At 42.5% G+C, this 27,622-nt stretch overlaps 1 protein-coding gene across 6 annotated transcripts in view; it reads right to left on the minus strand.

Annotated features, from left to right (window-relative positions):
* The window catches only part of FRMD3 (FERM domain containing 3), a 253,950-nt gene that overhangs the window by 119,805 nt on the left and 106,523 nt on the right, over positions 1-27,622 (minus strand). For 5 of the 6 annotated variants that reach the window (XM_036991342.2, XM_036991340.2, XM_073228705.1 and 2 more), the window contains exon 2: positions 3,995-4,099. The exons of the other annotated variant lie outside the window; for it this stretch is intronic. In XM_036991342.2, the coding sequence (XP_036847237.2) occupies positions 3,995-4,099 (105 nt within the window). The remainder of the gene's footprint in view (positions 1-3,994; positions 4,100-27,622) is intronic. 6 annotated transcript variants of the gene reach the window in all.

Raw genomic sequence — 27,622 nt, forward strand, 5'->3', positions numbered from 1 at the left:
TTTAATAAAAATACCTGGACTTTAGCTAAATAATACCCTTTCTTCTGGAGTTATTCCTTCCTATACTTCTGAATGTATCGTCCCAGGTTTCTCCATCAATGAGATGGAGATGAAGGGAATACCACCTACCACCTCCCTGAATTATAGGCAACTAGAGTTACATGAGTTCTTAAGACAAATGTGATGTAAACTAAAAGAGATTTCTATTGACCACTATTCAACCTGTCCCTCCCTACATCAAACTTTTAAAATAATGGAAATTCTGGACCCTTGCCATTAAAATAGCATGAGATAGTCATCTACTGAGTCAGTCCTCACGACTCTCAGAGCATATGGGGCATGAGACATCTTGTCAAACATATGGTGTTCCAAATGTAACAGTGCTAAATATTTAATATTTCACAATGGTTTACCGTAAATCAAGTTGCAAAGAGCTGTAGGCAAACCACCAACTCCCACAGCAGAGGTAAGTTCCACATCAGCTTTTCTAACTAACTTGATTTTCTTTGATTCATTTTCTATCCAAATAATTCATTGATTTTATTTCCCATTGAGGAAAAAGTATATGAGGTAGCAAAAACCCAATGCTGGTCAATTAATCTCTGCTTAAAACTCCATATCAGCACATCTCTGTGCCTTTGAACTCAATTTTCTAATTATCCAAGGCTCATTTTCCCTCTTCTTCCCCCACAGATCAGAATAATGGCCATCCTGCCTTTTAAAAGCAGTTTAAAGATTACAGACTAGGTTTTAGACTTGCTAATCATAGCTGTATTTCCTCGTGCAATTGCCTCATCTAGACCTAGCCTATGCATAATGATTGTAATAATAAAAATACATACCATGTACTCAGTATATACCAACTAGTTGAGCATTTACATACCACAACCCTAATTCCCATATCAATCCTACAGGTAGGTATTGCTATCTCTTAACAATCAAGACAGAGACTCAGAAAGGCTCAATAACTTGGTCAAGAGCACCCAGCTTATGAACCAGCAGAGATGGGATTGAATCCATATCTTACTGAGTACAGAGTTCATGCAGCTTCATGCAGTAACTATTCTGCAACCCACGTGGAGGCTGCACTCATACTGTACCCTCAGATCAAACGGCTGTAACAGCTATATGCTGCGGGGGGGGGGAAGAGGGGAGGAAACAGCTCTTCAGGTGGCCCTCTAAGTAATTTAATGGACACATCAGCTTTGTCTGGGGAATATAGTCCACATTTTTTCCATTAATCTACTACCCAAGTCTAGATACTAAGAATTAATCTAAACCAAGTCAAAATGTAAAGACCAATGAAGCCAATCCACCTAAAGACTTCTTTTTAAGGCAAAAAATAGTAATTTTAGACATTTAGTACAACCTTCACCCATCTTCCCTTAATGTTAGTATATTATATAACTATACCAAAATTCAGAAATGAACATTAACACATTAATACTAACTAAAGTACAGACTTAATCTGGAGTTCACCAGTTTTCCTGCTACTATACTTTTCTCTGGTCCAGAAGCCAAGCCAGGGTCCCGCATTGCCTCAGTGCTGCATCTCTGGTCTGCGAGAATTCTCCAATCTTTCCTGGTCTTTCATTACCTTAACACTTTTGAAGACTTTTTGACCTTACACTTTACTAAGTTACTCTGGAGAAATAACTCACTTTAGTTTGATGTTTCCTGAAGATTTGAGTGAAGTTATGCATGACTGGGAAGAATACCCCAGAGATGACGGAGGCTTCTCAGTTCAGGGTATCAGAGGGCATGTGACGCTGGCATGTGTTCTTGCTGGTGACGTTGACCTTGATTGCTTGGTGAAAACTTACCAGGCTTCTCCACTATGATGCTCTTCTTTTTCCCTTCGTAATAAAAAAATCTTGGAGCTGGAGGGATACTTTGAGACTATGAAATGAAAAAGGATTTTATGTATTTAAGAGGTTTCCAGCTATTATCTAGGCCAAAGGTCAGCAAACTATGGACAACTGCCTATTTTTCTGTAAAGTACTTTTGTTGGGTAAAGGTTTTACTGGAACACAGCCACATCCATTGATTTAGGTGTTGTCTATGGCTGCTTTCCACTAGAACAGAATAAATGAATAATTATGACAAGTTGTATGGGTCACAAAGCTGAAAATATTTTCTATCGGGTCCTTTACAGATAGGGTTTACAGATCCCTAGTCTAGTCTATGCCCCAAATTTTCATTTGGCAGCTGGACCAGAAAGAATATGGGTTAAAATTTCATCCTTCCTACAACAATTACTAGCCATGCAGCCTTAGGCAAGCCACTGACCCACTCTGAACCTCAGTTTCCCCCTTCGTTGCAGTGTTTTAGGAAAGACTAGGGGTCATGTCAGTAAAACTCATGGCACATGACACATACTCAACTAATGGTCCCAACATTGATCAGAAGACCAAAGCTGGGATGACTGCATCAAAGGTAGAATCTTGCCCATCACCTATATCAAGGATATGTTTAAAACATGTTCCTGGCGTCAGCCCCAGGGATCTGATTCAGGAGGTCTAGAATAAGTCCACACTACACATTTTCAGTGAACACCTAAGGTGATTTTGTTGCAGGACCAGCTCTGGGAATGACTGTTAATAAGCAGTAAATACCACACTAATCCTCTCTGCGACTTTATGTCAGTCCTGTATCCCACAGTGTCCGCCTCCCTTCCTCTCCCTCAGTTAAATGCTTGTCCCATTAAAGGGTTCCTGCAAGTACCACAGGAAAGCAACATCGTCTTCTGAGCTACTGTGTTACATCAATTTATCGAAGATTAGGTCCTATTGGACTCCAAGAGCAAAAATAAGATTTTCCAGGTTTCAGAAAAAATATTCCTTTAACAGCCTCCTCCTTTATGAAAATAAAGAGAAAACTCTGGGAGCCTCTCCTCATAGCACTGAGTCAGGAAATAAGAAACCAAGTATGTATTGAGGTTTTCAGGAGGGAAGAGGGGACAGAAGACAACCAGGGACACTGGTAAGGACAAGGGCAAATTAACGAAGGCAGAAGGGACCTGTCCCTGCATCCCTGGCCACCCCCCAGCTGACCCTATCCTGCACTGCCCTGGTTGGTGGTCCAACAGGGTAAGAAACAGAGACTGGAGCAGGTACAAGGCCTCTTAACCCACAGCTAGACCAACAGCAGTGTTTCAGGAATGAGAAACCCCAGGTGATAGAAACTGGAGATTCCTGGGGCCTTCTGGATGTGAGAGACATTTATATGACTATGAGTGCAGTCTAATCCATGCCTGAGCTCCCACAGGCACATATACCAGCTCAAAAGGCAAGATTCCCCTGCCCACTCTTATACTCCAACAGATACTGAGGAATAAGTGTGTCTAGGAACAGGGACACAACAGGGACTGTCAAATTTAGAGATGCCCAAAGAGCAGATTTCAAAGTATCTTAACCCTCCATCTTCCAAAACCTTTTTTTTTTCACTGAAGTAAAATTCACATAACATAAAACCAACCATTTTAAAGTGTCCATTTCCATGGCATTTAGTATATTCACAATGTTGTGTAACCACCAGCCATATTAAGTTCCAAGCATTTTCATTACTCCCCGCAAAAAGACCCCTCATATCCATTAAGCAGTCACTCCCCCATTCTTCTCTCCAATAGCTTTTTATAGTGACGGGTGGATTATCTCTATAATGACATTTTATGTAACCACTCTTTGAGGAACTTTAGCAAACTTTGGGTTCAAAGGACATAGGAACATTCCCTCTCCAACCAGGAGGGAGTGACCTCCCAGAAAGGCCCAAGATAAGTTTCCTCTGTTCCTGTCCCACCTAGTCCAGTAGGAACAGTGCCAGAGTCTCTTACACAAACACACACACACCACACACCCTGGTCTGGTTAATTTCATGTTGTCAATAATCATGAGAATAAGAGTACATCATGGGTGATCTGAGAAGAATCTCTTCAACCCCCCACCACAGCCTGAGTCATTACCCCAAATGGGTCTGGACAAAGGTCAGCTCTTACCCTCTGCTTCTCTGGGTCCACATAACGAATGCCAAAGTAGTCCTTCTCCAGCAAGCTGTAGTAGTTGCAAATGTGGTCAATAAGGAACTGCCCTTTGGTCTCCCTCTGCAAAGGAAGCACATTTAAGTTTCAGCCAGAGCTCACCTTACACACTCATGTCTAAAAGGTGTTTCATTCACCCTGGTAGGTCTGTGCTCATAAAAATGGATTAGTTCATCAAAGATGGCAGCGTGAGAGGAGAGACAGAGGCTTCCTCCTAAAACTGGATACAATTAGACAATTTAATTGGCGCAACTAATCCTGAGAGAGCAACAGGAAAGAGAACTGCATCAGACTGCACACACTGGGAGAAAAGAGCAGACCTCAGCTAACGGAGTAACGTACCAGAGCTGTGGCTCCACGGGACCCAAGCCCTTCCCCCACCCCAGCTCACCTGCAGGAGGAAGAGAAATGGAGCAGGGAGGGAGTGGAAGGCTTGGGACTGCTGAATACCTAGCTCCAGAGATCTGCGCTGAGAGCACAAACCTACATTTCATGGTGCTTTCATGAGACTCGCATGACTACCTGGTTAGAAAGTTAATACAGGCAGAGTTCCTGGGGAGACTGGGATTCCAGATGCTTGTGGAAAGCAGGGATCCATATCTGGCTGCTCTGGGACAAAAATTTATACCTGTGTGCCCGGCCCACTGGCTCAGGCAGTGGAGACAGGCACAGGAGCCAGGAGGCGGAGAACAGCTCTTTCCTACCCCCAGTACCGCTCCCCTGCGACCCTGACATTGATTCAGGGACTCAGCAGCTCCAGAATAGAGCTTCTGGACACTAGAGGGTGCCATATACAAACATGAAACGCCAAAGGAACCTTGTCCAGAGTAAAATTGTTAATACAACTCCCAAGAAAGATTTAAATGATATGGATCTCATGACACTTCCTGAAAGGGAGTTCAAAATAAAAATCATCAACATCCTAATGGAGGTACGGAAAGACATCCAAGAACCCAGCAATGAATTCAGGTCAGAGATCCAATCGTTAAAGAACACGATGGAGGGTATTAAAAGCAGGTTGGATACAGTGGAGGAGACAATAAATGAAATAGAAACTAGAGAAGAGGAATACAAAGAAGCTGAGGCACAGAGAGAAAAAAGGATCTCTAAAAATGAAAGAATATTGAGAAAACTGTGTGACCAATCCAAGCAGAACAATATTCGCATTATAGGGATACCAGAAGAAAAAGAGAGAGAAAAAAGGGATAGAAAGTGTCTTTGAGGAGGTAGTTGCTGAAAACTTCCCCAATCTTGGGAAGGAGATAGTCTCTCAGGCCATGGAGATCCACAGATCCCCCTACACAAGGAACCCAAGGAAGACGACACCAAGACACATAGTAATTAAAATGGGAAAGATCAAGGATAAGGACAGACTGTTAAAAGCAGCCAGAGGCAGAAATAAGATCACATACAAAGGAAAGCCCATCAGACTAACAGACTTCTCAGCAGAAACCTTACAGGCCAGAAGGGAGTGGCATGATGTATTTAATGCCATGAAGCAGAAGGGCCTGGAACCATGATTACTTTATCTGGAGAGATTATCATTTAAATTTGAAGGAGGGATTAAACAATTTCCAGATAAGCAAAAGCTGAGAGAGTTTACCTCCCACAAACCATCTCTACAGTCCATTTTGGAGGGAAATAGTCTGCTATAGATGGAAGTGTTCCTAGGGTTGGATAGTTGTCACCAGAGGTAGTAAAATCATGGTAGGGAGGGTGGAGCAGCTGATTGCGAGACAAATGCAAAATTAAACTGACTATCCTCAAAGCCAATCAAGGGATAGAGAAAAAGTATAGAATCTGATACCTAATATATAAAGAATGAAGGAGGAAGAAAAAGGAGGAGAAATAGAAAAGTACCTTTAGATTGTGTTTGTAACAGCATACTAAGTGAGTTAAGTTAGACTCTTAGATAGTAAGGAAAGTAACCTGGAACCTTTGGTAACCATGAATCTAAAGCCTGAAATGGCAATAAGTACATACCTATCAATAATCACCCTAAATGTAAATGGACTGAATGCACAAATCAAAAGACATAGAGTCACTGAATGGGTAAAAAAACAAGACCCATCTATATGCTGCTTATAAGAGACTCACCTAAAACCCAAAGACATGTACAGACTAAAAGTCAAGGGATGGAAAAAGATATTTCATGCAAACAATAGGGAGAAAAAAGCAGGTGTTGCAGTACTAGTATCAGACAAAATAGACTTCAAAACAAAGAATGTAACAAGAGATAAAGAAGGACATTACGTAATGATAAAGGGCTCAGTCCAACAAGAGGATATAACCATTCTAAATATATATGCACCCAACACAGGAGCACCAGCATATGTGAAACAAATACTAACAGAACTAAAGGGGGAAATAGACTGCAATGCATTCATTTTAGGAGATTTCAACACACCATTCACTCCAAAGGACAGATCCACCAGACAGAAAATAAGTAAGGACACAGAGGCACTGAACAACACACTAGAACAGATGGACCTAATAGACATCTACAGAACTCTACACCCAAAAGCAACAGGATACACATTCTTCTCAAGTGCACATGGAACATTCTCCAGAATAGACCACATACTAGGCCACAAAAAGAGCCTCAGTAAATTCCAAAAGATTGAAATCCTACCAACCAACATTTCAGATCACAAAGGTATAAAACTAGAAATAGATTGTACCAAGAAAGCAAAAAAGGCTCACAAACACATGGAGCTTAACAACACGCTTCTAAATAGTCAATGGATCAATGACCAAATTAAAATGGAGATCCAGCAATATATGGAAATAAATGACAACAACAACACAAAGCCCCAACTTCTGTGGGACGCAGCGAAAGCAGACTTAAGAGGAAAGTATATAGCAATCCAGGCACACTTGAAGAAGGAAGAACAATCCCAAATGAATAGTCTAACGTCACAGTTATCAAATTGGAAAAAGAAAAATAAATGAGGCCTCAAGTCAGCAGAAGGAGGGACATAATAAAGATCAGAGAAGAAATAAATAAAATTAAGAAGAATAAAACAACAGAAAAAAATCAGTGAAACCAAGAGCTGGTTCTTTGAGAAAATAAATAAAATAGATAAGCCTCTAGCCAAACTTATTAAGAGAAAAAGAGAATCAACACACATCAACAGAATCAGAAATGAGAAAGGAAACATCACAACGGACCCCACAGAAATACAAAGAATTATTAGAGAATACTATGAAAAACTATATTCTAAGAAGCTGGAAAACCTAGAAGAAATGGACAACTTCCTAGAAAAATACAACATTCCAACACTGACCAAGGAAGAAACAAAATCTAAACAAACCAATCACCAGCAAAGAAATTGAAGCAGTAATCAAAAAACTACCCAAGAAAAAAACCCCTGGGCCAGATGGATTTACCTCAGAATTTTATCAGACATTCAGAGAAGATATAATACCCATTCTCCTTTAAGTTTTCCAAAAATCAGAAGAGGAGGGAATACTCCCAAACTCATTCTATGAAGCCAACATGACCCTAGTACCAAAACCAGGCAAAGACCCCACCAAAAAAGAAAATTACAGACCAATATCCCTGATGAACATAGATGCAAAAATACTCAATAAAATATTAGCAAAACGACCTCAAAAATATATCAAAAGGATCATACACCACGACCAAGTGGGATTCATCCCAGGGATGCAAGGATGGTACAACAGTCGAAAATCCATCAACATCATCCACCACATTAACAAAAAGAAAGACAAAAACCACATGATCATCTCCATAGATGCTGAAAAAGCATTTGACAAAATTCAACATCCATTCATGATAAAAACTTTCAGCAAAATGGGTATAGAGAGCAAGTTCCTCAACATAATAAAGGGCATATACGATAAACCCACAGCCAACATCATACTTAACAGCGAGAAGCTGAAAGCTTTTTCTCTGAGATTGGGAACAAGACAGGGATGCCCACTCTCCCCACTGTTTTTTAACATAGTACTGGAGGTCCTAGCCACAGCAATTAGACAAAACAAAGAAATACAAGGAATCCAGATTGGTAAAGAAGAAGTTAAACGGTCACTATTTGCTGATGACATGATATTGTACATAAAAAACCCTAAAGACTCCACTCCTAAACTACTAGAACTGATATCGGAATATAGCAAAGTTGCAGGATACAAAACTAACACACAGAAATCTGTGGCTTTCCTATACACTAATAATGAGCCAATAGAAAGAGAAATCAGGAAAACAATTCCATTCACAATTGCATCAAAAAGAATAAAATACCTAGGAATAAACCTAACCAAAGAAGTGAAAGACCTAAACCCTGAAAACTATAAGACACTCTTAAGAGAAGTTAAAGAGGACACTAACAAATGGAAACTCATCCCATGCTCTTGGCTAGGAAGAATTAATATCATCAAAATGGCCATCCTGTCCAAAGCAATATACAGATTTGATGCAATCCCTATCAAATTACCAACAACATTCTTCAACAAACTGGAACAAATAGTTCAAAAATTCATATAGAAACACCAAAGACCCTGAATAGCCAAAGCAATCCTGAGAAAGAAGAATAAAGTGGCAGGGATCTCACTCCCCAACTTCAAGCTCTACTACAAAGCCATAGTAATCAAGACAATTTGGTACTGGCCCAAGAACAGAGCCACAGATCAGTGGAACAGATTAGAGACTCCAGACATTAACCCAAACATACACGGTCAATTAATATTCGATAAAGGAGCCATGGACATACAATGGGGAAATGACAGTCTCGTCAACAGATGGTGCTGGCAGAACTGGACAACTACATGTAAGAGAATGAAACTGGATCACTGTCTAACCCCATATGCAAAAGTAAATTCAAAATGGATCAAAGACCTGAATGTAAGTCATGAAACCATAAAACTCTTAGAAAAAAACATAGGCAAAAATCTTTTGGATGTGAACATTAGCGACTTCTTCATGAATATATCTCCCCGGGCAAGGAAAACAAAAGTAAAAATGAACAAGTGGGACTATATCAAGCTGAAAAGCTTCTGTACAGCAAAGGACACCATCAATATAGCAAAAAGGTGCCCTACAGTATGGGAGAATATTTTTGTAAATGACAGATCCGATAAAGGCTTGACATCCAAAATATATAAAGAGCTCATGCTCCTCAACAAACAAAAAGCAAATAATCCAATTAAAAAATGGGCAGAGGAGCTGAACACAGTTCTCCAAAGCAGATATTCAGATGGCCAACAGACACATGAAAAGATGTTCCACATTGCTAGTTATCAGAGAAATGCAAATTAAAACCACAATGAGATATCACCTCACACCAATAAGGATAGCTACCATCCAAAAGACAAACAACAACAAATGTTGGCGAGGTTGTGGAGAAAGGGGAACCCTCCTACACTGCTGGTGGGAATGTAAATTAGTTCAACCATTATGGAGAGCAATATGGAGGTTCCTCAAAATGCTCAAAATTGACTTACCATTTGACCCAGAAATTCCTTTTCTAGGAATTTACCCTAAGGATGCAGCACTCCAGTTTGAAAAAGACAGATGCACCCCTATGTTTATCGCAGCACTATTTACAATAGCCAAGAAATGGAAGCAACCTAAGTGTCCATCAGTAGATGAATGGATAAAGAAGATGTGGTACATATACACAATGGAATATTATTCAGCCATAAGAAGAAAACAAATCCTACCATTTGCAACAACATGGATGGAGCTAGAGGGTATTATGCTCAGTGAAATAAGCCAAGCAGAGAAAGACAAATACCAAATGATTTCACTCATCTGTGGAGTATAAGAACAAAAGAAAAACTGAAGGAACAAAACAGTAGCAGAATCACAGAACCCAAGAATGGACTAACAGTTACCAAAGGGAATGAGACTGGGGAGAATGGGAGGGTAGGGAGGGATAAGAGCAGGGAAGAAGAAAGGGGGTATTATGATTAGTATGTATAATGTTGGGGGTGGGGGAAAGGGGAGGGCTTTGCAACACAGAGAAAACAAGTAGTGATTCTAAGCGTCTTGCTATGCTGATGGACAGTGACTGTAAGGGGGTTTGTGGGGGGGACTTGGGGTAGGAGAGAGCCTAGTAAACATAATGTTCTTCAAAAAAATAAAAATAAATTTTAAAAAAATGAATTAGCTCATTCTAGTCTTTGGAGCACGGGCTTCCAAAGTGTTTTAACCACAATCCCCAGTAAGAAATACATTTTCTACTGAGCCCTTACAAACACACACACACACGAAACCAAAGGAACACCAAAAAATGGAGCCAGATGCCAAACAATGCCCTGCATAGACTCACTGCATTCTATTTTCTATTTTATTCTGTTATATGCCATTTAATTTTTCTAAAGCTATTTATAACTCAGAACACTGATTTCATAATCCAGGACCTAGTAGAGACCCATAGTTTGCAAATCCATAGACAATGCACCTGATTGCTTGCTCTAATTGCTCTATAGGTATTCACTCATTCAGTCCTCGTGACAGTCCTATGAAGAAGGTCCCCATTTTACATCTGAAGAAGCTGAGGCCCAGAGAGGCTCAGTGCCTTGTCCGAAGTCACACAGCATGGTAGAATAAGGTAGGATTTGACCCAGGCCACCTGGCTACAGAATCCAGGCTCCATCCATACCATTTTTTCTTCCTTGGAGCACTGGTGAGTCCACTGAGACTCCACTATGAAGCATCATCTGGATGGTGTGGAAAAGCAATGAATATTATTAGAACACCCTGATCCCACTAAGAGCAAAAACCCCGCTGCCTCAGGCCTCAGAGCCACAGTATCCCATCCCTAAGGAACAGGCGGCACACGTATAGCACTGTGGGAGACTGGGGGAAGGGTGCAAGACTGGGATTCCAAGACAGGCCCAGGTGGCCTTGGGCAAACCCCCCAGCTATTTCCACACTGGGAAGACAAGTTTGTTGGGATACGTGATTTCTAAGATGGTTAGGTTATTTTTCCTTGTAGATTCTATGAGTGAGAGATTTGTCAGCCCAATCTGATTCAAATAAATGCCATTACCACAAAACCCTCTTAATAGCAAAGACTCTTCCAAGCCCTCCTCAGGATATCTGATAAGATTAATTTCTGCTTCAAAGTTGCTGACAGACCCATGGAATGTTTTAGGGATGGAATGTGACCTATAAAAATGAACAAAGAAATCAGAGATATCAAGTAAGCCACTCTTCCAATCCTTTACAAATAACTTTGGAAGATCAGTTTGATCTACGTTACATGATTGTCTTATCTTCTCATTAGAATCTGCTATCATCAGCTTGGGAACTTAATGAAAAAGCCACTCACTGGCCCAGGACATGTGCACTGAATGGAGGACTGGGGCTTACAGGCACATATTGTGATATGAAGCCTCCATTTTCCTGAAATCACTTTCAACTTTAATTCTGGATAAGCTTTGAGACTTTACTTCCTTTCTAAGAGAAACCATGGGAAGTAGCTCCAAAGGGACAAAACCTCAAAATGGAATTTGTTTTTGGATTTCCGTAATTATTTTTAACACTGGAGGCCTCAAATGGCAAGCTATAGCTAATGACAGCTGAATCTAATGCCCAGAATAGAATCAATGGATTCAGTTCCTTTGACAGATTTACTCTATAATTCACCCTTCATAAAGGAGCTGCCACGGGATCAAATCCCTGAACTGAACACATGAACACATCATTTTATGATTGGATTGCCCATTCTCTACATTAGGATTTACCAGGGTGGACTGCCCCCAGCACACGCAAGACACAAAGGCACTGGCTTGTACCGATGTGGAACTGATCAAACTTTGATTGTGCCAGATAGCTAGCTACTGGTAGCATTTCACCTTAAAGATGTACTCAAAAGCACAAAGAATTTTTCTAATGATTAAACACAGCAACCAACACATATTCTCTAGCAATGTCTCCTTAGACCACCTAAGACCCTTGAGAGAAGGAAATGCCACTGCAGACAACATGGTGACTGAAGTACACAGTGTGACTAGAAAAGGGTCAAACCTTCCACAGAAGCAGGTGAGACCAGCTGCCATGGCTCTAGGACACCAGGTGGCCTCTAGGTGTCTGCTGCCAACCAGCCCCACCGTGGAGCAGAGGCCTCAGCATCACCCATGAGGAAGCTTATTGGGAACCCAGAATCTCAGGCACTGCTCCAGACCTGCTGAGCCTAACCTGCATTTTAGCAGGATCCCCTAGTTATTAATATGCTCATTCACTGTTCTAAAGGAATTTCCCCACCATGGGAGAAGTACAAACATTGTGCCATCAATAAAGGTCACTAGGAAAAAGCCCCTTTTCCTTTAAAATTGTCTATTCAACTCAGAAAAATCAATCTTTCCCAGCCTCAAGAACCCAAACTACCCCTGCATCTGCAGGCTGCCAGCCAGCTTCATCCTCCCGAGATGCTTGTTGTCTCTGCTTTGTGCCAAGGAGGCCAGCTTACAGCCTTGTGTTCTGCTCCTGCCTGGAAATGTGGACAATGTTTTTAGCCACTTAAGTTCATTTAATTATCATTTCCATTCACTAAGGCCAGCTCCAAAGCAAAAGGCCACCTGGCCTAGTACCAAAGGTTGACAGAGCTCTTTCAGGGTCAGGTATGTGAAGGGGAGCAGTCCAGATGCCTGCCCACACCCCTCCCTGCAGGGGAACACTGGTTCTGCCCCTGACCTCCCACCCCTAGAACTCTGGTGAGCTGACCCAAACCCTCTACTTGTTTCCCCGTGAGCTTCCTGAGCACAGAGGCCATTGTCCACCATCTGTCTTGCTGTCTAAGCCAGCACCTGACACACTGGAGGTTCCTGAACAAGTAAATGAGGCACTGCTTTTTCTCAGGGAAAATCTGGGGTCTGAGAACAGGCAGTGAACCTTAGACAACACACTAAATCCTTTTCCTGGGGATTCCACAAACACAGCGGAATCCTTTTACCCAAATCCTTCAAAGTTTAGGTGGAGAAACAGTTACCAAAGATTTCAAGTATAAGGTCTTCTTTTCAGTGGCAAAATTTTGTTGATTCTCCCACCAAATAGCAGCTGTACTTCCAATACCAACTGAATAGTGGGGAGAAAAACCCCTAATGTAAATTCTTTAGAGCTATTACTAAATTGTGTTTTATTATCACAACAGTGTTTCACACATGCAAAAAAAACAGGACATAAATGCGTGAGCAGAGCCTTGTACAGGGGTTAGTAGGATATTATGATCTGTGCCTCAGGAAAGTGCCTTAAGTGTAGATTTCTCATGCCATCTCTAAATGAGATATACAGTCTCAAAAAGGCACTGACAGGGTTGAGAAAAATTTGTTCACCACACACATTTAAACCCATGTCCCAGTACTGGTCTTCACCACCAGTGAAGACATATATATATTTTTTTATTTTTGACAAATAACTGTACTAAGATATTTTAAATACAACTGTAACTTTTTTAATGTGTTGTAAATCTAAACTACTGCTAGCCAAGATACGGTCTATGAACTGTGTGGGAATGCAAACTATTACTGCTCCTGTGAAATAAATTGCCCTTAATTTCTACAGTTCCACTGTGTGTGGCTTTTTTATTTGCTTGTTGTCAGGCATTGGTCCAAAACAGGTATTGGTCCCAACATCTAGTGCTGGCCTCTCAGCACAGAGAGTCAGATGCTTGGATCTGAACTGTGCCTCCAGGTTTGGGGTTTTGTTTGGAATTTCTTTACTCCAAGAGCCTCATTGTGCAGGTGGCCTGGATCTCTCTGCCTTCTCTGCCTGTTTCTCAGACAATCCCTGGTGTCTGTGGATCCCTGAACTCCTTGTAATAATCCCCCATTCTCTCTGGGTCCTCTCCCATAGGCTGGAAGGGAACCTAGTTTTTATAATCACGAAGTAGTCTGCCTCTCAGGAAATCCCATCCCCCCTCCTCCTCACCCCAAAGTTTGTACTAGAAGGAAACAACAAGCAGTTACATTCATCTTTTCCCACCACTTAACCAGTTGGCTGGCCTTAAGCAAGTCATAAAATCAGAGACTTTGTTCCCTCTTGCATAAAAAGAGAATAATGGTAACTCCCAAATCTACCCCAAGGGGTTATGTTGAGGCCACTCATGTGTCCGTCACACAGCCACCATGCTGGACATGGGGACAGAGATTAGAGAGAAATAGTGAGCAAAATACAATTTAGAATCTCACGGACCTTAAAGCTGGTTTGTAAAATGTGAAAGCATTTTGCAAACTGTGAAGCACTAACCAGTGTAAAATGTCATTACTAGTATTATGAATAATCTGAATCTTAAATCTTTCTATCTAAAAGGATCTATGAAACTGGATACAAAGTTGAAAGGAACAATATTCACCTCTGGGAATTGGCCTCTGGGAGAGAAAAAGCGAACAGAGACAAAGAACTCAATTCTTTTGCTTAACTCCTCTTGCAGCTAATTGCTGATGATGTACTTACTTCAGCTCCCTGGTTCAGTGGCAAAGTAAAGACAATATATTCATGCTTAAAGAAAAAGGGCAAGATAAATCAAACGGTGCAGTCAGCCATGGCTTGTCTTCAAGAAAAATTATGGCAGAGTTCAATTGTCAATTCCTAAAAATAAACCAAGACATTTTGCTACCCTTTAAATACTAGTTAAGTGAGGAAAAGAGTAGCAACCCCAAAATACCTAATGCATTGCTGCAAACCAAGGTTGAGTTTGAATAGGTACCTTCAAGAAAGAAGGGATGGGCAACAGACTGGTGGTTACCATGTGGGGAGTGATGGTGGGGGGTGTAAACTGGGAGAAGGGGATAGGTATAAAACAAACTAGTCATAAGAATGGAAGTACGACATAGAGATTGTAACCAATAAAATTGCAGTATCCTGGTGTGGTAACAGGGTAACTACACTTAATGTGGCAAGCATTTAGTAATGTAGATATAGAACTGCCAAAATACTGTTGTGCATCTGAAACCAAAATATCAACTATATTCCAAGTAAAAAGGGGAACATAATTACTATTTATCGAACACTTACTGTATACCAAGAACTGTTATATACCTTAATCTTACATTTAATCTGACAACCCACTGAGATAATATTCTCCCCATGTTCCAGATATAAGTGGACTCAGAAATGTTAAGTTTATTAAGTATGCCAAACACAAGTCCAACACCTACGACTGAGCTATTATTATAGGAATTCAATGTGCCTATCAGCTCCCATTCTTTATGTGGAGATAAAAAAATAATAGGTTTTGGGAGCAGAATCAAGTACTCCAGTTACTAGAATCTGGACACTGGCAGAAGGAGCATTGGGTTATCTACCACATCTCCAGTGCTAGAGAGAGGCAGTTTTATAAAATACAAAACACATGATAGATGTCATTGGCTAATTACCCAGCGTTTCTATGTCCCTTTGTCTTTCCTATAGCGACCAGATTTTGTTCAGGTATGCAGGTGTGTATATACACACATAACACACACATGCAGGTACATGTGAAGTCCATGAGCCTCAGGAAACTATACCACCCCTACCCTCCAGGGCTCAGGCTTGACTGGTACAAGAGTAATCCCGCCCCTCTTGTCTGATTGGCTCAGGAAAAGACACATACCCAGTTTAGGCCAAAGAGATATGAGCAGCAATTGACTGTGGAGTTTCTGGATGGCCCATTCACTCTTATGAAAGAAATTCAGAAAGAGACTCACTCTCTTCCCCCTGGACATTGTTACACAAAGGTGTGAGGCTGCAGCCATCCTGAAACAAACCTGAGGATGAAGCAACTCAGGGAGGAGTCAGATACTCCCAGGGACACAATCTGTGTCTCCAGATTATGGATCATCAAACACCTCATAATTGTGAGCTTCCAATATTGTCAAGAAATTCCTCATTGTTTCACCTAGCACAAACTGGTTTTTCTGCATGTGGTACCCAAAATTTTCACTCAAGAAAGAAGATGAATCAATGCCTCAGGCCAAGCAGAAGGGCACCACCTAAAACAGCACTGCCACCCACTTCACGATCCTCATGAGTTTACCTTGGGTATAACAATTTAAGGAATTCAGTGAGTTTGAAGTACAGGATCTAACTGGAATCACCTGATCATATTATTTTAAAAATTGAGATAATAGAACGTTAGGGAAAATAGGGTAATAGTCAATTAGGAGCTGCCATTAATACATAGGGAGAACAGAGATTATTTCTACTTATAAAATTCTTAATGCACCAGGAGCTTACTAAGGAAGACAAAATTACTCCTGAAATTGCATACAGATGTCTACACTGAGCACAAATAGTTAAAAATAAAACAAAAAAAACCTCAGGTCCAATTAAGCATAGAACCCCTTCATAGTCCTATCCGTCAAGATCCTTTGGCAAATGGATCCCTCAGTCTCTGAGACAGGGCAGCTCTTGGCCCAAAGAAGATGGTGAAGTAAAGCAGACAAAACAAGAGCTGGTGAATGGTTTATGGAAAAATTCAACACCACTTACACAGGTAGGCTTTGCTTAGGTGAGGGGCAAAAAAGCCCTTCAACACAGACCAATTAAAAAACTAAACGAGGGCAGAGAGATGAACTTACAGAAAGACTATATACATGTAGCACTAATATATCCATGGGAGTCCACATGTCTTAGCCTCTGAACAGCGCAGACACATTTAAAGAAAAGCCAACAGAAAAGTTGGCTTCAATTGTTCATTAGTTTTCAAGGAACATTTAAGAGAACCCGAGGTCTACTCCACAGCATGTCCCAAAACCCCTTTAGCCTCTCCAAATTTTCCTGTACCCTACAGGTACCATAAAACCACTCACCCCAAAAATCCCTCCAAAGCCAAACCCACAAGGCTGTATCTCCCCATCCCTTTCCTCTCCCTTATTAAGAAGTAGGTTAGTAGCCTTATATGCAGCAAGAAACAATCTTTCTTCTCCAGGAGACAGGTGGAACGAGAAACTGAGAACACCAAGGCAGAAGGGTGGCTTAAACACTAACATATGCTTAGAACTAAGGGGTGACGTGGTTTCAAAGGGACTCTGCAATGGCCCAAAGTGTAGCCTGCCCAAGCAGTACTGACAAAGCTTAGGAAATTTGGGCAGGGAAAGAGGAGATCCCACCGGAAAGTAGGTTAGCCCCAGAATGTCTTCCACTGCTTGGGCAGACACATGCCAGACATGGCCACCCTGCCGTAAATTATAATTCTGCATGACAAGTACTATGACAAAGGCTGTAAGAATAGGAGTCACCACTACAGAGGACTGAGTGCTGACTGTAAGCGAGGGCTCATGCAGAGAGCCATTCACTCCTCCAACAAACCCTGGCACCAGCCTTACTTGGGTGGGTGACCTTCCAGAAATGTCTGATTTCCACCCACCTCCAGGCCTAATGCTTCCAAGCTGGGTTTTTTTCTTCCCCTCTCAAACTCTATTCCTTATTCTAGCAAAAGAACAATCCACCATGGTCCATAATTTCCACTCTGTGAAGGCATGATGCCTCAATTCGATAGTGTCATTCTAGAAGATTCTCACATCAGTAGTCAGGCAATTAGTGGGCCTGTAGCCCACATAACCCCTAAGACCCGTGAAACAACTTTCTGTGTGCTGGGGGATTCCTGCGTGCATATACACACAAGAACAATTTATCACAAACATTCAAAGACTGAAAGGCGTGGGCCAGGTTCCCCAACTGTCACGCTCCCCCTTTCTTCAAGTGATTAGTCACAAAGGAGGAAAAACATCTTAGTTATATTTACATCTCTTCTGACTACACAGCAACCCAAGCCAAGGATGTTTTATTTTTTTTTTTTTGTGAAACTAAAAATATAGAATGACTGATGTGAATTTTAAGAGCCATTATCAGCTATTAGAAATGAGCTTTCTTCTCCAATTCTCCTCTGCCTATTTTACTCTGAAGCAGACAGGAGCTTCCTGAAGGAAGGAAAATGCCAGGTGCAATCCATCAGCTCTTTATACCCAAAAAACATTTTGGTCCATTGTTTATCAATGTACAACACAGAACGGATGGCACCATAGAAACATACGAATGCACAGAAATGCTTGCTCAAAAACAAGTATGAAAGTGAGAATCCCTTCAGGGATTCACTCTTAAAAAGGCATGTGAAGATATTCAAGATACAACATAAAATGGAAAAAAGACGGATGGAATGAAAGATCTTGGTAAAATTCCCTTTTTTATGTATGTGTGCATATTTATACATACATATTTATATATACACATTACACATAGATACAAAAAATAAAGACTTAAATGTTGATGGGAGATTTCTCTGGAAGATGAGTTATTTTTAGTTTTTCTTTGTGCCTATTTGCATTTTCCAGCTTTTCTACAAATAACAAGCATTGTGTTGCTTATCAGAGTAATGTGTCTCTTCCTAGTAGTCACCTCCTAATCACCAAGGTTTAATCACTGGTTTACTCTCCGAAGGTACCATCCTCCCATAGGCCAATGGCTAGAAGTATCTTTAAGACTCACAAATCATATTTGTGAATTATTCTAGTTAATGCAATACTAACTAAATATTATAGTCTAAATATTAGACTCTATAAAGTCCTGCCTCCTTTTCATCCAGGAAGCAGGTAAGAGACAAAAGGCTGGGCAGAGTGAAGAGGTCTCTGATCTCAAAGGCCCAGTACAGGCTTAGAGTGTCTGCCTCTGACAACCGACGGCCCTGGGCCCTTTCTGGGTCTCCAGGCGCCCAGGTTTGCAACAGTGGGCTGGCCTGGATGAGGGTGAGCGTCCACCCCAGACCCGAGCTCCAGCCCTTCTGGGTTCCACACTGCCTCTGCAGCAGAGCGAGGCCCCCCTTTGTCTAGTGCTCATATTCATTCATTTACATCCAAACACAATTAGCAGTGGGGGCGGGGGAGCCCTGAAATTTGCATGATGAGATACAGAAGGGCCAGGTCTGGAATAGGGAAATTATTTTGAAAGTGTCCATTACCCCTCCTCCTAGCCAACACCAGCAAAGACGGTAGGGCCGGAGCTAACAGAGGTTAACTTGACAGTTTGTTGCAAGTGGGACAAAGCTGCAAGACTGGCTCTTACTGCCCTGATGGAAATTCTGCTAATTTTATTCAGTCACAGATTAAATCAGACAGTAACTTATGTTTCGTTTTCTATAGACCATTTCTTATCTTTTGCAGCAATTCTACCACATTCCATTCTCCCTCCCCCCCCCACCCCACACACACACCCCACTCTGAGAACTTGGCTTTAACACTCAGGGGGAGGCAACCAGGTTTAGGAATCAGAAACACAGATCAACAGTACAGCTTAGGAACGGCACGCTTAAGCTTCCTGGAGCATGGAACACAATCCTCCTCTGCTGCCTGCAGTCACAGAGCACCAAATTGCCTGGCTTGCCTCTACCTCCTTCCACCCCATACGACTAGCTCCTACCTCTTTCTATGAAGGACCTCCCAATCTTTCCTCACCATCTACAATAGTTGGCCGATGAGAAGGACAAGTCAGAGGTCACAGGATCAAAGAATTCTTTATGATGAACAGAAGGGTCTTACAGGACCTGTCCAGAAGCTTACTCTGGGTCCAGTGCTCCACTGCAGAGTTTACATACACAGGCATTGCACAAACGAGGAGAACCAGAGCCCCAGAGATTCCACCCAGGCCCCCTGGGAGCGAGGAAAGCCCGCACAGGTAACAATGGCTGGTTAACTGTGAAGAGTGAGAAAGGAAGAAGAGGTGGCTTTGCCTCCTGCCAGCCAAGGCAAGGCCATGGTGATCACCTTCATGGATCAGAACACATCTTTCAACCCGGGAGTGCTGCTCTGCCCACTTACAAGCGGTAGCTCAGAAAGGAGCCTCCCCAGGCAGTGGACACCGAGCAGGATGACAAAGGGCCCTCATTTGGCGATCAGTAAATGGAGTCAACGTCAGTGAGAACATACTTAACTGAAGAGAATAGGTAAATCCAGAAACGTAAGTAGTATGCATTTGTTTTTTATTTTTTGTTATTGTTTTTGCTTTATTCTTCACATTTGCCTCAGGTTCATTTTATTGCTCACACTCTACAAAATGCTCCACCATCCTGGTTCCACTCATGCCATTCCCCTGCATGAACAAAGGCCTCCCCCTTGTACCTACCAAAACTATTCATGTGTTTGCCTGCTCATGCAGGAGAATCTGCCGCAGGACCTGTCCCTATACTAGCACCCTCACTGGTTACTCAGGGCCTCACTGACGCCTCTGTCCTCTGACCTTACCCAGGAACTGATGAAAGGCTGCCTAGGTCTTCTCTTATCAGTGTTGCATAAGACTATATAACTCTAGTTTCATCACTTCTTTCAAGCTTTATTTTCTTAGGTAAACTTTTTCTTCACTTTTTTCACTGGGCATCACAGAATAATTTGCACATAGTAGTAAGTCATTAAAAATATTAAGCCATAACCAAATATTATTTTTACCTATCAATTTCACAAAGCCAAAAAATAGCCATCTCCAGCAGGAGTGCAACAGTAGAATTACATCCTAAGAGCAGTCAAAATTAGACAGGGTATTCGTGAACATTTTTAGATATTTAGGAGCTTTTTTAAATCCCCGTGTTTCCTCCCCTTACCTAGACTTCTTCCCCCATTTAAGAGATAGCAGGCTCTGCAATCCCTCCCCTCAGAGGATGTATGTGGCAGTATGAATATAAATAGCTGACAAGTCCTCCTGGATTTTGTTTTCAAATCTCTAAACCCACTGAGCAGAATAGAATATGAGATGTTTTTCCCATTATTTATTGCCATGTAACAAACTATTCCAAAACATAGGGATTTAAAACAATTTAATATACTCCTCATGGCTCTGTGTATTGACTGAGCTCAGTTAGATGGTTTCTGCCAGGGGTCCCCCTGTAACACTGCTGCCATCAGATGGTGACAGCAGCTGGAAGCATCTGGAGATTTCTCACTCACATGCCTGGTGTCTGGGTTGGGCTGGGCTGGGCAGAACAGATGGAGGCTGCTAAAGTCCCCCTTCTCTCCTTCCCTCTTTTAACTGGTAACTTGCTTCCCCTGGTATGCACATTCCCAGGCAGAAGTTGTCTTTTACGCATGGTCGATTTTGCTGCATTCTTTTGGTTACAAGTGAGACATTAAGGCCAGCCAGATTCAAGGAAAGGGCAGATAAACTTTCCCTCTCAATGGGAGTATCAAAGAATGCCTAACTTTAATTTATCACATGGAAAAGATTTCTTCCAGATTAAAAAGGAAGAAAGGGGACATACTCCATCTGGGCTTGCTCCCTGGATATGGTCTCTGTTAGCAGAAAAACATCAGGGATGAAAGTATGGTATAACTAAAGAAATACACCCTCAAGCACTGGGCTTTCAGTCCTCACCATGTTGCCATATACTGAGAATATCCACTAAGTCCGGGGGACAAGCAGAGATGGACATACAGCCAATGACAGATGTGCCTCCCCCAGTGGGGAAAGTTCAGAAAAGACAGATGAGGAACTTCCAACCACCCCAGAAGGATGGGAGATGGACATCACAATTTGGTCACTTTATAGAAAACCGAGTTGCATTCTCTCTTCCAGCCTGGGTTTGGGAGCTCACATTCCTTGTCGTGACACTTGGTATCAGACCAAAATTTTATTTATCCCGACTTGACTTTTTCCTGAAGTCATTCTGTCCCTCCAAGCTGAGCCCTCTGCTTATCTCCTTTCACCACAATTACCAGGGCAGAGTTCAGCCACCCACAGACACCCTCGGGCACAACCCACACAGCAGCACTGAACGGAAAGATCAACCACTCAAGTGCACAGGAGACAGAAGAGACTAACGCAGAGTCGGTCTGGAGACAGATGCCTGCAGCCCACGATGGGGAAGACGAGAGATGGCAGAGGGCTGCCCCTCAGCCTGAACCCACACTAACACCCAGTCAGCCGGGTGTCAGCCCCCGAGGCAGCCTGGAGAATGCTGCAACAAATCCGCACTCCACTCGTTCCCCTCAGAATCATCAGTTCCCGGCAGGTCAGCGGGCACTCGGGAATACAGTGGTCAGGGTCTGCAGGCATGAACTTGCCCTCTGCCAGGATCCCAGCAAGCAGCCCTGACGGAGGTGGGAAAGTGAGATGAAAGGCCACAGGGATGGTGGCAGAGGGGGCTGTAAGTGCACACCACATCCAGCCCAGAACAAGAAGCGGCACATGGAACTGAAGGCTTACAAGTCACCAGTCTGAGAAACTGCCCTTGGCTTGCACCTTCTTTCCTAGCATTTCATCCTATTCCATCGGACAGCCATTTATTAAGGTCCCAATTGCTCTCTGACTGTGGCCCTCTGCCCCATCATGCAACTTCTGCCTGCCCCCAAGCTGGGGGTGGGAACTCCATCAGCACAGGGAAACCAGTGCCTGCTTCTTTCCACATTGGTTCAGAAGATGAACAAGAACTTTTTTTTAAGAGAATGAGAGACTCCTCAGAGTAGACTGGCCATGACACGTTCTTATATACAATGGCAACCATCCAAATGTCTCAATGAGAGCACATGTTTTTAGCACATACTATGTGCCCAGCACTGTGCTCAAGCATTTACATGGATTAATTCTCCCAATTTGGTGGGATTATTTTGGATCCAATTTTTTGTGAGGACAAACATTTTGGTAGGAAGCACAGTGATTATCCCCATTTTACAGATGGGGAAATGGTATCTCAACAAATATGAGCTGGATTCAAGACATATTTAGTTCTCTTCTGTACCTCTCCAGAGCTTCTGCTCTTCTCCACCATGTCACAGATGTACCTCAAACATTGGTATGCACACTTTGAGAACACTTTCAGTAAGCTCTCCTGTTACCCAACCAGCCAGTCTGATTTCCTGAGGATTCACTGGGCTATATGCAAAAGGGATGAGCAGACCCCCAGCCCTCAATTTTCCACTGACAGCCTTCCCTCCAGCTTGGGACCCCTCTTAATCTTGTTCTCATTTTCCACCAAGATTTCTTTTTAATTGAACTATAGTTGGGATACAATATTATATTGGTTCTGGTGCGCACCACAATGATTCAACAGTTACATTAGGAAATGCTCACCACCATAGGCATAGCTACTATCCATATAAAGCCATTACAACATTATTGACTATATTCCCTATGCTGTACTTTTTCATCTTTCTTTTTGCAAATCAAAGGACCAGGAAACATTAAATTCTTTCTAAGAAGAGCAGATTTGCTCCCGCTCCACAGGCAGAATATTGAGGCCAGGCCAGCCCAGAAGGGCTAGTTGCTTGGTAACTGGAATCACATATGTATCCCAGAGCCAAGTGGTACCTTTGCTGACCCTCAGACCTCCCTGAATGCAGGACCTCCCTGGATGCCTCAGAATGTGTGAGGCAAAAAAGCGAAAACCCTCATCTTACCTTCCTCAGGGCCGTATCATCACCTGCCTGGTACAGACCTGCTTTATGAAACAGTCAATTCTCATCTGTGCTTCTAATGCTTCAGGTCATTTCGTCTCCCAGGCTTTTATCAAAATCATTCTGGAGTAGGTAAAAGAAGGCTTACCGGAACAATTCCATTAACATATTAAAGGTTCAACTTTAACACCAGCCTATTTGCCCTGTGAAAATATTAATCTTCATCTGGACTTCAGTCACTCCCTACTAATGCAGGAAGAAAATGGCTAGAGAAAGGGATCAGAAAATCTATTTATTGAGATGTGCTTTGTGCAAGCCCTGGGCGAGGAGCTTCACCTACAGTAGCCTATCTAGCAACAATGAGGGAAATGCACCCCAGGCAGGAAGAAGATGGGGTAGGGGTTGCAAAGGTGCTCTAGTTGGAGGCTCGGCATGGTCTGAGGAACATCAGGAAGGCTGGAATGAGGCTGCGGCAGAGAAAGCAAAGGAGACAGGAGTAGATGAGCTCCAAGGTGAGCGTGGCCCAATCCTGTAGGCCCGAGGGGAAGGTACGCTCCAGTCTGCACCTGCTCCTGACCCGCTCTAACAAGGCCTGTGGATATTACCTGCCAGTTCCTCAGGGAGGGAGGGAAGGAGTCCTCAAAAGCACAGCCCATTACTCTGCCAGATATCCCTTTGTAAAACTAGGTTGCCATTTTGTTAGGTGAGTGGAGAGGTGGTGGGAGGGGTAGGTGGGAGCTACGAATCTGAGTCTCATAATTTAACTTCTTACTTAGATGACAAGTAAGCAGTTTTAGACAAAACTATTGCACTACAACTATTGTACATTGTCACCTGCATGTCCAGTGGCTAGACACAGCACACAGATCCTAGTTGAGTAAACCATGCAGCTCAGAGCTGGACTGACAGAAGCCAGGAGTTGAATGGTGGTTGCAGAAGCTGACAGTGGGGGAAATGGGGAGATGTAGGTGGAAGGGTGAATGCTCTGAAGACCTAATGTGCAATGGCGACTATGGTTAATACTTTGTGTACCTGAAATGTGCTAGGGGAATAGGTCTTAAGTGTTCTCATATGCACACGAGGTAGTAACTACGTGAAGTGATGGATGTGTTAACTAATATATGTATGTCGGCATCACATTGTACACCTTAAATATAAACAGTTTTTAGCTTGTTCACCATACTTAATAAAGCCAGGAAAAGTTTGAGAAAAAGAAAACTAAACAATACAGCGTTTCAGCACTTGGAGCACACACCCTTCAGAGAATCCAACTGTGGAAATGACTAGGATCTGCCCTCTGCAAAAGCCTGCTTCGGACTTGTGGTATTTAACAGAACCACACTGCCTGCCCACTCCTTAGCTTCCTCGGGTCCTCCTGGGTGTTCCTCTAGACCATCAGAAATCATGGGTGTAAACGTCACTGTGGCTTCTCACAGCAGCTCCTTCACTGATCTCCAGGTGAGGTGGAACACCTTGACCCTTAGAGAATGGCAACAGAAGAAAAGACTATTCAAGATTTCTGACTCCTGTACCAGAATGTATCCAAGACATCGGCCATTATATCACCAATGCCTTTGTAAGGCTTGATACAAATAATTCTTCCCAAAATGACAGAAATGTAGTCCTACCAGGACCAGCCCTAAAGACAATAGGAAACATTGGGATTCCCTTTTTGTTCTTGCTTCCAGAAAGTTTAGAGTTAAGGTTTGTGCTTAATAATTACACATCTCTCTCTCACACACACACACCCCACATTTGTAAAGCAAATTCAGAGACAAAGTAGATTAGTGGTTGCCTGGGGCTGGGCGTGGGAAGAAGGAGTGACGGAAAAAGGCCTGAGGCTTCTTTTCTGGGTTATGAAAATGTTCCAAAATTAGATTGTGGAGTTGGTAGCACAACTCTACATTAACTAAACAATAAATCATTGAATTGTACTCTTAGAATGAGTAAATTTTGTGGTATGTAAATTACACCACTATAAAGCTGTTTAAAAAAATCGGATGGATCGTAGACATAAATGTAAAAGTAAAACAATAAAGCTTCTGGAATAAGGTAGAAGAGAATATCGTCAGAGATTTCTTAATCAGAACACTAGAAGCACTAACCATATAATAAAGACAAGAAGACAGGCTTCATTAGAAGAATGTCTGTGAAACAATGGATGTCAGGAAAAGCAGGGAAAGGAAGCCCAGGCTGGGACAGGTGTGGAATGCTGTATCTGATAAAAGACTCATGTCCAGAATATATATTTAAGACACTCCTGCAAATGAACAAAAAGACAAATGACTTTTTTAATTTTAAAATGGACAACAGACTTGAATAGGCACAAGACAGCTATCCATGTGGCTAATAACCATGAAGAGGTGCACAGATGTCATGGCTATCTCACATCCTAGCTCTGTGTCCCTGCACCTTTCAGTTTAATGGTGTTTATCTCTTTGTTATATGTTTTGGTATCTATATATGCCAAAATCCCAACAGGAAGCAGATAGCTTCATTTAGAGTATTTCAAGGTTTCCTCTCCAAAGGGATTGTTGACTAGAGTGTGAGCTGGGTAGAAGGGCACCTCATACCCACACACCCCAACAAGATATAAAGGGATGGAGGAGGAAGCAGGTACTGGGGGACCCCGTGCAGAGAGTCAGGTAGAGAAGCAGCCTCAGGAGAAGCTGTGATCACAGGTTCAAGAGCACAGGCAGCTCAAGGCCACTGCACAGGGAAGGATCCAGGGTAAAAATGTCCACACCTCACATTCATATCCATGTGGCCTCCTATCTGGGACCCCCACTGGTCGCATCCAACTGGAAGCCAAAGGACAGGGTAACTCTTGCATCAGGTCAGCCTTCTGGGGCAAAGAAAGCAGAGAGTGGCTCTGGCAGGAAGAGCGGAAGCGATCTGTCACTCCCTCGTAAGCTGCCTGGAGTCCCTTAAAATATGCGAGGGTTAAATAATGAACAACTGCCACAACTGTGCTCCTGAAACAGGAAAAGGAGATGCTTTGGAGACATTACATTCACTTTTCATATGCAATTTGTGAAGGAGAAGGAGGAAGAACAGAAAAGGGTGGTACTTTATTATTATATACCTAACCAAGATAATTTCCTGCATAATTTGTTTTCTATTGATTGGACAAAGAGCTGACTCTTGTCCATAAGTGAATTAGACATCCTCAGGAGTAAATGACACAACTTCCCTTCCAACTTATTCTGAAACCAGCAACTGGGCACTTGGGGAAGGTGATCACACAGAAATACAAAGTAAATTTCTGCTTTAACAGGTAATGCATAGTTTGAACAGCTTGTAAGGGACCTTCCAAGCCTTTCCCTGGTCTCCCCTCCATGACAACACACTTCCTTAGCTGCCCGTCCACTCCAAAGAGTCCACTCTCTCATTATCACTTACCCTAACTCTTCTCAATCAGTTTCCATTAGTGCAGGATCCAAGATGAGTCTACATTGATTTTCTTAAAAGGCTTTAAAAGTGTCCATTAAGAAGCTTGCTAATGCATTCTTCTGTTTCACAGCCCTCAGTCTGCAAGGTGATCAAGGACATTGCTCAGTTGCAATGTGTCTGTATTATGACACAAAGCAAAACCAAGCTGTTCTGCACAGGAGGCTCCTGGGGACCTGAAATAATCTTGTGTATTTATCAATATACCTCTGCTGTCTCCTCCACTAGGATGAAGGTTCACGTGAGCAGGGATCTTGTCTCATTCAGCTTGTACGTTCAGAGCCTTGCACAGTGTCTGGCACCTAGTAGGCTGAATGTATGTTAAATAAACAAGTAACTGGATGTGTGTACTTTGTTTGCCTTCTCCTTTGGAGGCACTTGGCCTTAAGTCTGCCATCCACTCTAAGTCAGCTACCTCTGTAATACAAGTCCACTTGTGATAAATTAAAGAGGCTAAAGGATGTCCCTAAAACATCTCTCTGAAAAGCTGGCTGGCCAGCTACAGGAGCACAGTCCACCACCTTGCTTCCCATCACAAACGTTCTAAGAAAGTCGGTTCAGTAGCGAGTCTGTACACAAGCCATCTGACCACACCACACTACTTCTGCTAGTCCACAGTATCCTCCTGGCTACATACATCGAATATCACCTTTCTCCTCCCACCTGGACCTCTCCAATGTTCACCACACAAGAAAAATACCAAAAGTTCTGCCACAGACCTCAGCCACTGGTAAAAATCAAACTGAACATGGAAGGATAATAAAATTATATTATAATGAGTTGAAAGGGACTTTAGAGGAAACCTAATCCAATGGTTTC

Source organism: Manis javanica, chromosome 2 (genome assembly GCF_040802235.1).
Source record: "Manis javanica isolate MJ-LG chromosome 2, MJ_LKY, whole genome shotgun sequence".
Lineage (NCBI taxonomy): Eukaryota > Metazoa > Chordata > Mammalia > Pholidota > Manidae > Manis > Manis javanica.